The sequence below is a fragment of the Hippocampus zosterae genome, unplaced genomic scaffold (assembly GCF_025434085.1).
Source record: "Hippocampus zosterae strain Florida unplaced genomic scaffold, ASM2543408v3 HiC_scaffold_323, whole genome shotgun sequence".
Taxonomy (NCBI): Eukaryota; Metazoa; Chordata; class Actinopteri; order Syngnathiformes; family Syngnathidae; genus Hippocampus; species Hippocampus zosterae.
Genome location: NW_026262878.1, coordinates 3,896 through 16,752, shown reverse-complemented (window position 1 = coordinate 16,752; position 12,857 = coordinate 3,896). Strand labels below are relative to the sequence as shown.

At 55.3% G+C, this 12,857-nt stretch overlaps 1 protein-coding gene across 1 annotated transcript; it reads left to right on the top strand.

Moving 5' to 3' along the window:
- The first annotated feature begins 582 nt into the window (after positions 1 to 582).
- Positions 583 to 2,306, top strand: LOC127594930 (chaperonin GroEL-like). Its single transcript, XM_052056666.1, is given in 2 exon segments — positions 583 to 2,119; positions 2,122 to 2,306. Coding segments are annotated over 2 exon segments (1,722 nt in total).
- The last annotated feature ends 10,551 nt before the right edge of the window (positions 2,307 to 12,857 follow it).

Below are 12,857 nucleotides of genomic sequence, written 5' to 3'. Positions count from 1 at the left end.
CTGGTGAAGTCAGGAGGGTTGTCCGACAGCCCAAGATAGTCCTCCATGGAAATCACCCTCGACGCGAGTTTGTCCTCCAGTTTTTTCCTTCGCTCAGAAATATCATTTTTCAGAGGACATTCTGGCTTCATCTCAGTGAGCATATCGGACAGGGACTGCATGAAAGTCAGGCAGTAGATCTGCTTGAGCTCGATGGCAGCCACAATCGAGTCCACATCCTCATCGGATTCCACCATCGCCTTCGGAAAGTCCTCCTAGTCATCAATGTCCATGGAATCGTCCATCCCATCAATCTCCTTCTCCAAGGCTGCCAGCTCATCTTCGTCCATTATTATCAAATAAGTATATCAGCTCTCCCCTCGCATTAATTTCATTACCAGTAAATACAACTATTCACGGGTTGTTCTTGATTTCTGGGATTTGGGATGGTTTTATGGATTTATGGCTGTTTGAGATGGGGTGGGGGGTGCGTTGTCATGGCAGGGTGGTGGGGGTTGGGTTTGTGGTCGGTGGGCTGGATAAGTTCTGGAAAGTTCTAGAGCCACAAGATAAATATATTTGAGGCTGGGTATTAATTAGAAAATGATCCGATCCAGTCTGCGCCTCAACTCTTTGCTGGCCCAGACCCGGCGCTTCGCCTCCAAGGAGCTGGCCTTCCGCTCCGAGGCTAGGGAGAAGATGATGAAGGGCTGCAACCTGCTGGCCGACGCAGTGCAGGTTACGCTCGGGCCATCAGGCCGCAATGTGCTCATCGACAATGGCTTCGGGGGCGCCAAAATCACCAAGGACGGGGTGACAGTGGCCAAGGCGATCGACTTCTCAGACAAGTTCATGAACGTGGGGGCCAACCTGGTCAAGGGAGTGGCCAGCAAAACCAATGACAATGCGGGGGATGGAACTACCACCGCCACTGTGCTGGCCCGGGCTATCCTTAAAAACGGGCTGGCCCATCTTGACGACGGTAACTCGACCCTCGTCCGGAAAGGTATCAACAAGGCGGTAGATGTCCTTGTTGAGTAGCTCAAGAAGGCATCTCTCCCTGTGAAGGACGTCGAGACTGTCCGCAATGTGGCCCGCATCTCTGCCAACGGCGACGAGAAGATCGGGTTGCTGATCTCTCAACTTTACGAAAAGATCGGCGATTTGGGTTCGGTCACCGTGCAGGACGGTAAGACCCTGGAGCACGAGATCGAAGTCATTGAGGGACTGAAATTTGATCGAGGGTTCATTTCCCCCTACTTCGCGAACGAGGAAAAGACCCAGAAATGCGTCTTCAAGGATAGCCACGTGCTGATCGTCAACAAAAAGATCTCTGCCTTCACCGACCTCATCCCCATCCTCGAGCACGTTAAGGAAAAGAACCTGAACCTGCTGATCATCGCCGACGACGTGGACAGCGAGGCCCTCACTCCCGTGATCATCAACCGGCTCAAGGGCGGCCTCAACGTCTGCATCGTCAAGTCGCCTTCCTTCGGGGACAACCAGAAAGCGATCTTGAACGACATCGCGACCGTGACTGGTGCAACGGTCATCTCTGAGGAGCTGGGCATGGACCTCCGGAGCGCAGGGGAGAATGTGCTGGGCAAGTGCGCGAAGGTGATCGTCAACAAGGATGACACGATCATCGTCTCTGGCGACCAGCACAAGAAAGCCATCGAGGAGCGCATCCAGCAGATTCAGGAGCAGATCTCGGTCACCAAGTCTACCTACGATAAGGAAAAGCTTGAAGAGCGGTTGGGGAAGCTTCGAGGTGGGATCGGAGTGATCAAAGTTGGAGGAGGCTCTGATGTTGAGGTTGGGGAGGTCAAGGACCGCATCCAGGATGCCCTTTGCTCGACCCGAGCAGCCACTGAAGAAGGCATCGTCATTGGAGGAGGCTACGCTCTCTTCTACGCCTCGAAGGCAATCGAATCTCTCAAGGGAGCCACCCCTGAAGAGCAGAGCGGCATCGACATCGTCAAGAAGGCCATCCTCTTGCCGGCCAAGACCATCGCTGAGAACGCGGGCCACAACTTCAATGAAATCAGGGCCAAGCTTCAGACCGACAACGACAAGGGCAAGGGCTTCGACTCATACAAGGGCGAGTTCGTGGACATGGTCAAGGCCGGGATCATCGACCCCACAAGGTGGTCAGGTGCGCACTGCAGGATGCCTCATCCGTGGCCTCGTTGATGCTCACCACCGAGTGCATCATCGTCGAGAAGAAGGAGGACAAGCCCGCGGGCGGCATGGGTGGCGGCATGGGCGGCATGGGCGGTATGGGTGGCATGGGCGGCATGGGCGGCATGGGCGGCATGGACTATTGATGACATAGAACCATTATTCAACCTAAAGTGACCACGCTCAGGTGTTTTGGGCCTTTCTTTTGGCGGGGAGTTAAGAGGTCCCTAAGATCGATTATTTTCCCCTTTTTCCAGTCCTTGCGGTGGTCCAGTTGTAGCACCCTCATCCTGCCCGGAAACATCTGGAAGGTCATCCTCCCCTCCCCCTGCTACCGCCTGCTCTAGGGCTAGGCGGCCGGAGTGCGAGCCGACTTCTGGCGCTTGCTCTGCTGCGGGAGATGACTCTTGACTCGCTTGAAATATTGCCCTGTCGGGAAATTGAAAAAGCTGTAGTTGAATTGCTTGCTCTCCATGGACTTATCGGAAGTAACTTTTGTGCGGCGAGTCTGGCACAGCTCTTGCTTTTTGCGCTAAGTGCTAAAGTACACCCTGTCACAGTAGCACTCTGACCGCGGCTTTTGCCGGGCTACCTGCCTGACCTATCGTCTAACCGGCTGCGTCCTTCCCAGTTTCTAATGGTCTGCGTGCCTAGGTGAGTTTTCGTGCTATTCCAGCCGGTTATCATGTTCAGCTCTGCGTCCGTGTTCCAGAGTGGGTTTCTCAGCTTTCTGTGACAAGATGGTTGTGCGACATTATTAAATGCAGGGAAAGTCTCTCCTTGAGCTTAGTTCGAAGGAACGCAGGAAGCTGATCGACTCGGCTGAGCAGAAAGAAAAGGATAGGGGTGACAACCCTCAGCGTGGCAGATTTTTTGAGGAGGAAAATTGGCTGGACTACCACGTCTACCAGGACGGCAAGGCCATCCGCCTACAAACCTACCGGCAACGCCCTCCAGAGGGGGTCAAGACGATCGCAGTGTTGGTGATGTTCCACGGACTGAACAGTCACATGAACCACGGAGGGCATCTCGCACATGAGCTAGCCGCCCAAGGAATACTGACAGTAGGCTTCGACTATCGCGGATTCGGTAAGAGCCAAGGCGTGCGCGGGTTCATATAAAGCTTTGAGCTGCACATGGAGGACAGTCTTTGCTTCCTGGAAATGCTGACCATCCAGCTCGCGCGTTAGGACCTGCACCATCTACCGATGTTCCTCTCAGGGCTCAGTCTTGGCGGGCTGACCTCCCTGACCCTCTGCACAAGGATTAAAGGAAAGATCAGGGGCTGTATTTTGATGGCGCCTGCCTTGAAGCCAGTGATTAGCGATCTCGCGATCTCTGCAGTGAGCGCGATAGGCAGTTTGTTGCCTAGGACCGGGCTGGCGAAGAACACCAAGCCAGTCGGCAACCGCAACCCCACGATCACCTAATACATCCGATCCGACCCCACGCCTTCAACGATAAACCCCCGCTCGGCACACTAAAGTCCCTGCTGAACGCCATGAAGGACGCCAAAGACATGTTCAAGCGCATGACCACCCCCTTCGTGGTGGTGATGGGCGGACTGGACAAGCTAGTCGACCTGGACTTCGTGCACGAGCTGATGCTGGAGTCAGCCTCGGACAGCAAGGAGTTCTGGTTCTACGAGCAGATGTGGCACAATGTCTGGCACGAGCCGAGATCGACTAGATTATCGTGCGCATGATCGCCTGGATAAAAGAACGCCTCTGAAAGCAACTCTTCGAGTTTTCTAGAATCTTTTATTGCTCGTCGAGTTATGTCTCTGCAGGACTAGGCCACGGGTGACATACTATTTTTAGGGGCCCGGCTTGGGCTATTAAACGGGTTAAAATCAGTCAGTTTTCTAGCAGACGGTCTTGCAACCCTTTATGATCTCGCGGGCCTCGGTCCGCTTGACGAACCGGCCCTTGAACCGCACCCGGCTCTTGGCGATCTGCTTCCGCAGCAGGTAGCAAGAACGGGTGGCATCCTTCTTCAGCCTCTTTTTGTTGAGGTACCGCAGAACCCGGCGGCGGCGGTCCAGACTTTTTTCGAGCTCGGTGGTAGACTCCATGGGCTTGTAGTAGAAGTTGCTCAGGTATTCCTCGGGAATTTCCTTGAGCAGCTCCTGCATGCGGTCGGTAATTTGACCCTTCCGCAGGATTCAATGTCGGTGTTGAACTCGTCCTGCTCGGAGGCGGTGTGCTCCAAGCTCTAGCATGGACGCTGAGCTCCATGTCGTCCTCGAGGACCGGCTCCAAGAACGAGTAATCCATCAGGCCGCAATCCACCATCGATAATTTTATTAATGAATTTTCGACCCTGAATTAAAGATTTATTAAATCCCCCATTAAAGAATTATAGAGGAAGATACATCCTCCCCCTTCTAAATTTTTAATGTTTTATCTCGCCTTAGGTTTAAGATGATTCTTTTTGTTTGCCAGTTGGTCGCAGCCGAGCCCCTCCACCTGACCCTGGGAGTCGCCAAGGAAGATGTCAAGCTGTAACTTGCCAACTTCGAGGTGACTGTCGAGCAGGACATCCAGGATGAAGTGCTCATGGTGGCAGTCGATCTGGCCGATGAGTTCCAAGACTGCACGCCACGTGTCAACCTGTACATCCTGCAAGGGGACGGGCAGAAGGTGGGCGACATAGAATGCCAAGGAGATGAAGGCCCAGATGTCCTGCATCATTAGCACTGGCCTTGCCAAGGGTGTCACCGTGAAGATAGACGTGACTACAACCCCGAACTGCACGTACGACATCCGACCCGACCTCAGGAAGCCGCAGACTCTGGTGCTCAGGGAGCTGAAGCAACTGACCAACCAGGTGGATATGATACAGGGTATCCTATTTGTCCATGATTTGACCTCCGACAAGTCCTGGGACGAGTTCGACTTCCTGAGCTCTATCCTCCTGATGGACGCGAAGGAGCAGATGGATGTGTACGCGGGGCTGGACAGTGTCCCATGCTCAGGCAACTACACAGCCAAGGGCAAGTAGGTCTGGGACTTCGGCAAAGATATCTTCTTCGTGAAGTCCTAGATCCAGGCCTTCCAGAAGCTGTACGTACTGGTGCTGGTGCCAGCCAGCTCGAAGGTGCTGATCAAGGCCATGGACTTCATCAACATCCCCATCGCGCTGACCAACTACTGGTTCCAGGACTGGGTCAGCGGCGATTACAAGAAGGTCTACAAAGTGCTGATGGCAGGCCAGGATTAGGACAGTGAGGTGATCATCTCCCTCCGGATTTATGCGGGGCACCCTGTCATCGAGTACTCGGCCGATGGAGTCACTTTCAGTTCTTTGCCGAATATCGATCTTTACAACTCCATGATCAGCGGAATCATCGACCAAGGGTCAAAAAATTAACTCGGGCTGGGGAACGTAATGTACCTGCGAGTCAGCTCCGCCCTCATGAGCACTTACGAGATCAAGGCCGAGCTGGACACACAGACCGACCCCATCGCACTCGCAAGGGGGGCCATTGAATTCTCCAGGCTAGACTCCGGGGAGTTTGATAGCTACTACATTGAGATAGTGGCGAAGCAGACCGATTTCACTCTAAAATTTTTGCTGGAACGGATTGCTGACTCACCCGTGCTGCGCCTGCATAAGTGCGAGGATGGGCCGAGCTGCACCTGGTAGTCCGGCAAGTAGGTCCTCGCCAGCACTACCCTCACTTCGGGTGAGGAGTGGTTGACCTACCAGTCAACGGCCGACAACTGTCAAAAGCAACTCGATGAGTTTAAGTGTATAATCGGGGCGAGTGTCGAGGGCCCAGGCAAGTACTACCTGCGTTACTACGTGGAAGGGGCGAAAGTCTACCTCGGCAACAACGAGATCGTCAAGAACACCCTGGCGGAGGCCACATCCGCGGAATACGTGTTCGCCCCCGCGCAGAGGGAAGAAAGTGATGTGGAAGTCAGTCTGAACCGGGTGTTTGGCTCGTGCAATCTCTTTTACCAAGGCGATTTCTATCCCAAGGCCTTTAGAGTCAAGGCCGCAACTGACCCGATCTCCTTCACTGTGTCCTCCTCGACCCAGTGCGTCTACCAGCTGGTGGTCAGAGCCCAGGCCACTCCCACTCGCCCTCGCCTACCCCCTCCCCACAGCAACCCGAGACCAAGGTCTACCCCAGCGTGACCCCTTCAAGCCGTTCCTGTTCAGCATAAAGGACCAGCCGATCAACTTCACCCTCGCAGGGATGAAAGGCAATTCGGTTGTGGTCATGCAGACGATCACCGGTGGACTGGGCTTCATCAATATTCCTAGCACGGGGTCCTTCTCGATTTGGTACACCACGATTGATCATGAGGGCAGTCTAACTGTTGAAGTCTCGCAGCTGCATGAACAGGAGACGGACGCCATGATCAGCTTCGCGCCGTAGGGTGAGTGCGTGGTCTACCCTGCCAACTTCATGGTGAAGGCAGACTACCCAACCTTCAAGTGCATTGCATTCGAAGTGCTGCCCTCCAAAGGCGTGGTGGTCTACCTCACCGACTACGAGATCCTGATCGACAAGCAAACAAGTTTACGATCAGGATCGGAGACAAGCTGGAGATGTAGGCCACAGCAATCGGACCAGCCTGTCCGCTGCCGTGCTGAAGGAGAACTGTCCCAGCCAGGAGAACATGTGCCGGATCGAGGTGGCCTTCGCCTTGCTGCAGAACTATCGAATAAGGGCCGTTGTTGAATACGAGGACCAGCCGATCGAGTTGCTCCCCAGCATGAACTACATCAGCCCGGGCAGCAAATCATTCCTCTACTACATCCAGAGCGAGTACAGCCAGCCTCTGCTCTACCTCGCTCTTAAGGGTGGCAGCATCCAGGTCGATCTGGACGTCACCCCCTTCTCGCATGACCAGAAATACCCGGAGCCCGGCAAAGGAGCCGTCTCCAAAGTATGCGAGAAGGGGGATCATCTCCTCTAGATTCCAAAAGGGGACTGCCTGGCCAGCTGCGTCGTGGCACTACAGATCACCTCAAACTAAAATGCCGCCTACTCGGTGTCGATCGACTAGCACAGCTACTTCATGATCCCAGGGATCATCTATTAAGGGTTTCTGGAGTGGGGGATGGTCGATGTGTTTAAAGTCAATGTTGAGGCTAATTCTGGGCTTGCAGTCGATCTCAACCACGCCTTCCATTCCTGCGCGCAGACCTTCATCGCCAAAGCTGCCTCTGAGATCAGCATTTCCGCGAGCATGAAGGCAGACAACCTGCCGGCCACCGAGGGGACTACTACGTCATGGTGCTTAGCGAGGAATCCTGTGTCTATTCGATCCAGCTCACTGACTCCCAGAACTCGGTGATCGAGCTCACTCCGATGGAAAGGCGACCGATTACAGTCGGGGCTGAACCAGTGCTGTTCGCCTTTACTGGCACTGGGGACAAGGCGGTGGTCATGGCCCTGTCCAAGGCCAGCTCGGTGCTGATGCAGGTCAGGGAAGCCGGCTCTCTAGAATGGGACGAGATTGAGCCGCAACTCAACTCTTACGAGGTAGATACCGTCTCGGCCCAGAAATACGAGATCCGGGTAAGCAGACAGGCAATTGGCGCCTCCGAGACCAGCCTGTCGATCATGGTCTACCTCTAAAACCGAACACTGCGGGTGCACGAAGACGAGTCCTATTTCCTGCGGCTGACCAGGACCACCATGCAGGCCGTCTACAAGCCCACCTCCGACAGCGATCTGCTGAAGGTGGCCGTGCTGGAAGGCGAGCTGTAGCTGCAGGCCGGGGACAAACACTAAGGCATGGCGGTATACGAGGTGGCACAGCTGTCAGGCAAAGTCGGGTAGGAAAACCTGCTGTCCCTGAAGGTGTACCGGACTGCAGTCGTCAGCATCCAAGTCGTCGATCGAATGAAGTCAGTGAGCCCCCTCGAAGTAGGCCGGCCCTTCATAATCAACGATCTGAAGCAGAACGAACCTATCGGGGTCAGCTTCAAGGCAGTCCAGGCGAGATATTCCATATCCTGCTTAACCAGAACCCCGAAGCCAATTTCAAGACAGAATTGGTTTGTGAATCGGCCTCCTAGAAGGACTGCCGCCCGACATCCTCACCCACAAGCTCGAGAAGCTCACGGTGAGGTGTCAGAAGGACACTGTGTACTAGCTGAGCTTGGAGGGGCGGGCGGAATGGGTTTCAGTGCTCCTGTCGGACAAGTTCGTCAACGCACTGTACATCGGGCAGCCATACACCTGGGAAACCACTGAAGCCTAGTAGTAACTAATTCTCGAGGCGAACACGGCCAGCAACAACGTGCTCGTGTAGGTGTTTGAATGCAGGGGTTCGATCGAGCTGATGACCAAAAGCTCTGCCGTCGCGTAGAAAGCCTATATGAACTCGAAGTACAAGGAGTGGAACCGCCTCATGCTCAAGGTCAACGGAAGGCCGAGGCGCAGGGTATGTTCTTCCTGCACGCCAAGAGCATTGATACCACTGTAGACTCGAAGTTCGTGTTCAGACCATGCGGTACAGTGTCCAGTCCCCTTACGACTTCATCAAGGGCTCCTCCCACACCAGCATAACCTTCGAGAAGGGCATCTACTACATCAAGTTCGAGCTGCCCGCCTTCACAGGCAGCCTGCCATCCGAGATCAAGGCGGAAATCATGGCCACCAACAGTTCTGACATCCTGAGGAAATCCTCAACTGCGGGGGATCTGCCTCGCTGCTGTCTAGGGAGAAGTGAGGAGCTTGGATGGGAAGGCTCGGACTGTCAAGATGCCCATACCGGCTGACAAAATTGGCTGGTTTATCGGCCTGCGCGTGCTCATCCGCATGGAAGACGGTCAGGCCCTCACCCTCATCTATGACCAGGTGGCCTCCGAGCATGTCGGCACTCTCGACGTCCTGGAGGCGGAGTTCGACATGGGCACGCTGCTGTAGGCACTGCTGCTGGTGGCGGCAGTGGCGGTCTGCGGCTACCTCATGTTCAGACTCTGCACTGTGACGAGGCGGCCGGTCTTCGAACTCGAGGAAGAACCTTAGCAGCAAATACAATGATCCCTCAGATTCAGTTCATTCTGCTCTTCAGTTCTTTGTCGACCTCCTTCCGGAGGGCCTCGAGGTCGGCCCGCCCTAGCTCCTTGAGCAGCAGCAGCACTGCGCTGACCATGTTGCCGCCCTGCGTCACGCTTCTGCGCATCAGCTTCTCCTCAGGCGCAGTAGTGCTGCTGCCCGGCCGGTCCCAGGTGCCCCACTCGACCGACATCCCCGCAGCCTCTACCCTTTCCGACTCAGAAATGGCTTCGTTGTCCAGTTTTTCGAGACGAGGGAGGTGTTTGATGACGACGCTGCGGTAGTTGGGGGTGCTGACGCAGGGGTTGTCTGATAGCCAGAGCACCCGCAGGTTGGGCAGCTCGACCAAGTACCGGATCTCGGACAGGTCCTGGACCTGGTTCTTGCGCAGGTACAGTTCTTGCAGGGCGGGGCACTTGGCGAAGTCGCGGAGGGAGCTGATGCGGTTGACGCTGAGGGAGAGGACCTCGAGGTTGGGCATTTCGCGGAGGAGGGCCAGGTCCTCGAGATCGTTGCCCCAGAGGTTGAGGTTGCGGATGTTCTCGATGCTGTCGGCCTTCGCCCGGGAGATGACCAGCTTTCGGTGAGCACTTTGCCCTTCGACATGAAATTAAAACGGCTCAGTCTTGCCGCCGAAGCATGCTGTGCACCCGCGCCATGTCCGACTTGCTCGAGCTGATCTCCCGGCGATCACCGGGTCCGCCTCCAGCGTGTTGTTCCGGATCTTCACCCGCAGCTCGTCCAGGTCCGCCTGCAGCCGCTTCAGGCTGTCCGGCCTTAAGCTCCGGCTTTTAAGGGTGTCCAGCTCGAACAGGATCTTGTTCCTTTCTCCCTCCAGCTCGTACCTCCGCTGGTTCAGGAACTCGAGCTCGGCCTGCATCACCGCGCAGTTGCTGCAGCCCTTCTCGCCCCTGCTAAGCCGCTCCCGCAGCTCGCTGATCTCCCTGCTCAAGCGCTCCACCTCTTTCTGTTTGAAAATCAGCCGAGCCTCGTTCTGACTCTGCGAGACCACCTCGATGCCAGCCCTTCTGCTATCTCCCTCCTCTCGGAGTCTAGCGTTCATCTAAGCTAGTTGCCGCTTAGTGACCACCAGGTCCGCTCGAACCTGCTCAAGTTCAGTTTGGCATTTCTGCAGTTCGGTGGTCCGCTCGGCCGGCAGCACTGAGATGGGCCTGCGCTCCTGGCTCTGGCTGGAAGGCCGCTGCACGCAGGGCTGGTGGCAATGCAGCTGGTAGTGCTGCCTCAGACAGCCATTTTAGTTCCGGAGTCTGACTATCTCTTTATCCCTACAAGCCAGCCTCTCTCTAAGCGAGTGCAGATCCTGCAACGAGCCGACTGCGATCTCATACTTTTCTCTCAACTCTGACACCAGACCCTGCTGCTCGGTCATCCTGCTGGCTGTCCGCTGCAGTTCCAGTGAGCATTGCTGCAGCTTGGATTCAGCCTCCACAGCCCGCATGCGACAGCTGCTGGCCTCAACTTCAAGCTTTCGAGCATTCTCTTCGACCTTGGCCTTGTGCACTGAGAACTCCCTTTCCGCCTGTCTGAGCCTGTCCTCCGCTTGGACAGATTTGGCCCGCTCGGCAGCCAGCTCGCGTTCAACCTGCCTAACGCTCTGCTCTGCTTTGCTGACTTGTTCTTTAAGCGCGCTTGCTTCAAGCGCGCAAAACTTGAATTTTTCCTAAGCCTGAGCCGCCTGCATTTTCAAGGATGCCTTTTCTCTTTGCCCCTCCTGTATCTTTTCTTCTACTGTATCTTTTCTTCTAAGGTGGCCCTCGCTATCAGAACTGCGTCTGTCTGCCGTTTGCACTCCTCAGCCTACTTTCGGGATTATTGGGCCTGCCTGCGCATATCTTCAATCTGCTCCTTTAAGGCTACGTTCTAGGTTTCTGCCCTTTGGAAAGCTTCTTCGGCCTCAAAGGCCCGGGATTTGAAACTGCTTGCTTACTTGATTAAATTAAGGGACTGCTCAACCCTGGCCCTTTACGCAGCCAGGGCGCGAGCAGATTCCTTACGCTCCCGCTCCAGTTCATCGACCCTGTCTCGAGCCTCTGCCAGTTGCCTACCAACCTGCCTGCACTTCTCATCCGCCTCGCATACTCTGCCCTTGCACATGTCCAGTTCCTGTTCAGTCAACCTCAGAGAGCTCCTTTATCGTTCCAGCTCCAGCCCCAAGGCCCTGCTGGATTCAGTAAGCTCTCGGATTGTTACCTGATGGGCGATCGACTCCTTGCTATTTTCATTCGCCTGCAGGACTGCCTCTTGTTTGAGGCTGGTCTCGGCTCTGAGCAGCTGCTCGGCTTGCTCGGCAGCTGCCTTGAAAGATATGACCTCTTTGGTCACGGCCTTTAGCTGTCCTTCCGAGGCGATCAGCTTCCTCTCTAAGTCGAGGATTATTAATTCCAGTTCCTGAGCCCTCCGTTTGATATTTTGCTCCTGGCTGCTGGCCTGCACAAGCTCCGCCTGCACGCGACCCAAACTCACCTCCAACCCTGCAGCCCTCTGAGTCTGCAGCTGCACGTCTTTGAGAGTCTGTTCATAACGGACTTTGAAGTGGGCAGAGTTGCGAGTGGCTTCATCAGCCCTGTCCCGCAGTGCGGTCAACTATCCACTCATCTGCTGGAGGAGCGCACTTTTGTCCTTGTCTTGTAAGGCCAGATCGTGAAGTTTGGACTCTTCAAGCTTCTTATAAAGTTCCATATGGGCCGCCAGATCCCGCTCGCATTGCTGCCGGCGCAGCTTCTCCTCCTCGTAGAGGGCAGCTTGCCGCTTATTCTCTGTGGCCATTTCCTACATCTGCTTCTTCGGAGCAGCAAAATCGAGCTGGCCCAGCTGAGTTTTACGCTCCTCCAGCTCTCTTTCCTTGGCCTAGAGGGTCTGCACCATGGTTTCGATGGTGGCCTCCAGCTCCAACCGCTTTTCGTCTGGACGGGACTGGCTCTTGGCCTCCGCGACTTCGTACTCGAGCTTGTGGATGCGCAGGGCATCGGCCTCCTGGTTGCGCGCCTTGAGGATGTTGGCCTTCGCAAAGGCACTCTTAAGGTCGCTGACAGTCTTGCTGATACTGGCCTCCTCTTTGGCCTTGCTCTCGATCTTAAACTCCAGCAGTTCTTTTTCGTCCAGCAGCTTTTCCTTCTCCTCCTGGAGAGTCTGCACCTCCTCGCGGACCTCGCTCAGCTGCTAGGCCAGCGTGGCTTTGTCACCCTTCAGGCGGGTGATGATCTTGTCCTTGTTCTCGGTAATCTGGTAGATCACCTGCTGGATCTTCAGCTCGTTCTCCTTCTTGATTTCGTTCAGTTCCTTGGCCACCTCGGTAATCTCGGTCTTGATGGCCTCGGATTTGGTGTTGAGATCCTCCTTGGTTTAGGCACGCACCTTGCTCAGTTAGCCGTGCAGGCGGGTAATGGTTGATTACTTTTACAACAACTGCTGCTTGAGACTGCTGAGCTCCGCCTCCAATTCGGCTGATAGGCCCTTGTTGGCTTTCTGGCAGGCCGCGCACTCCACGAAGCCCCGGTAACGCTGCAGGTCTGCTTCAAGACCGTGGATCTAGTTTTACTGGTCCTGGATGAACCTTCGGTATTCAGCCTCCTTACGCTTACTGGCTTCAAGCATAATCGAGAGGGACTACGATTTCTCAGCGAGGTCCCGCTCGAGCTGCTGCTCCTAA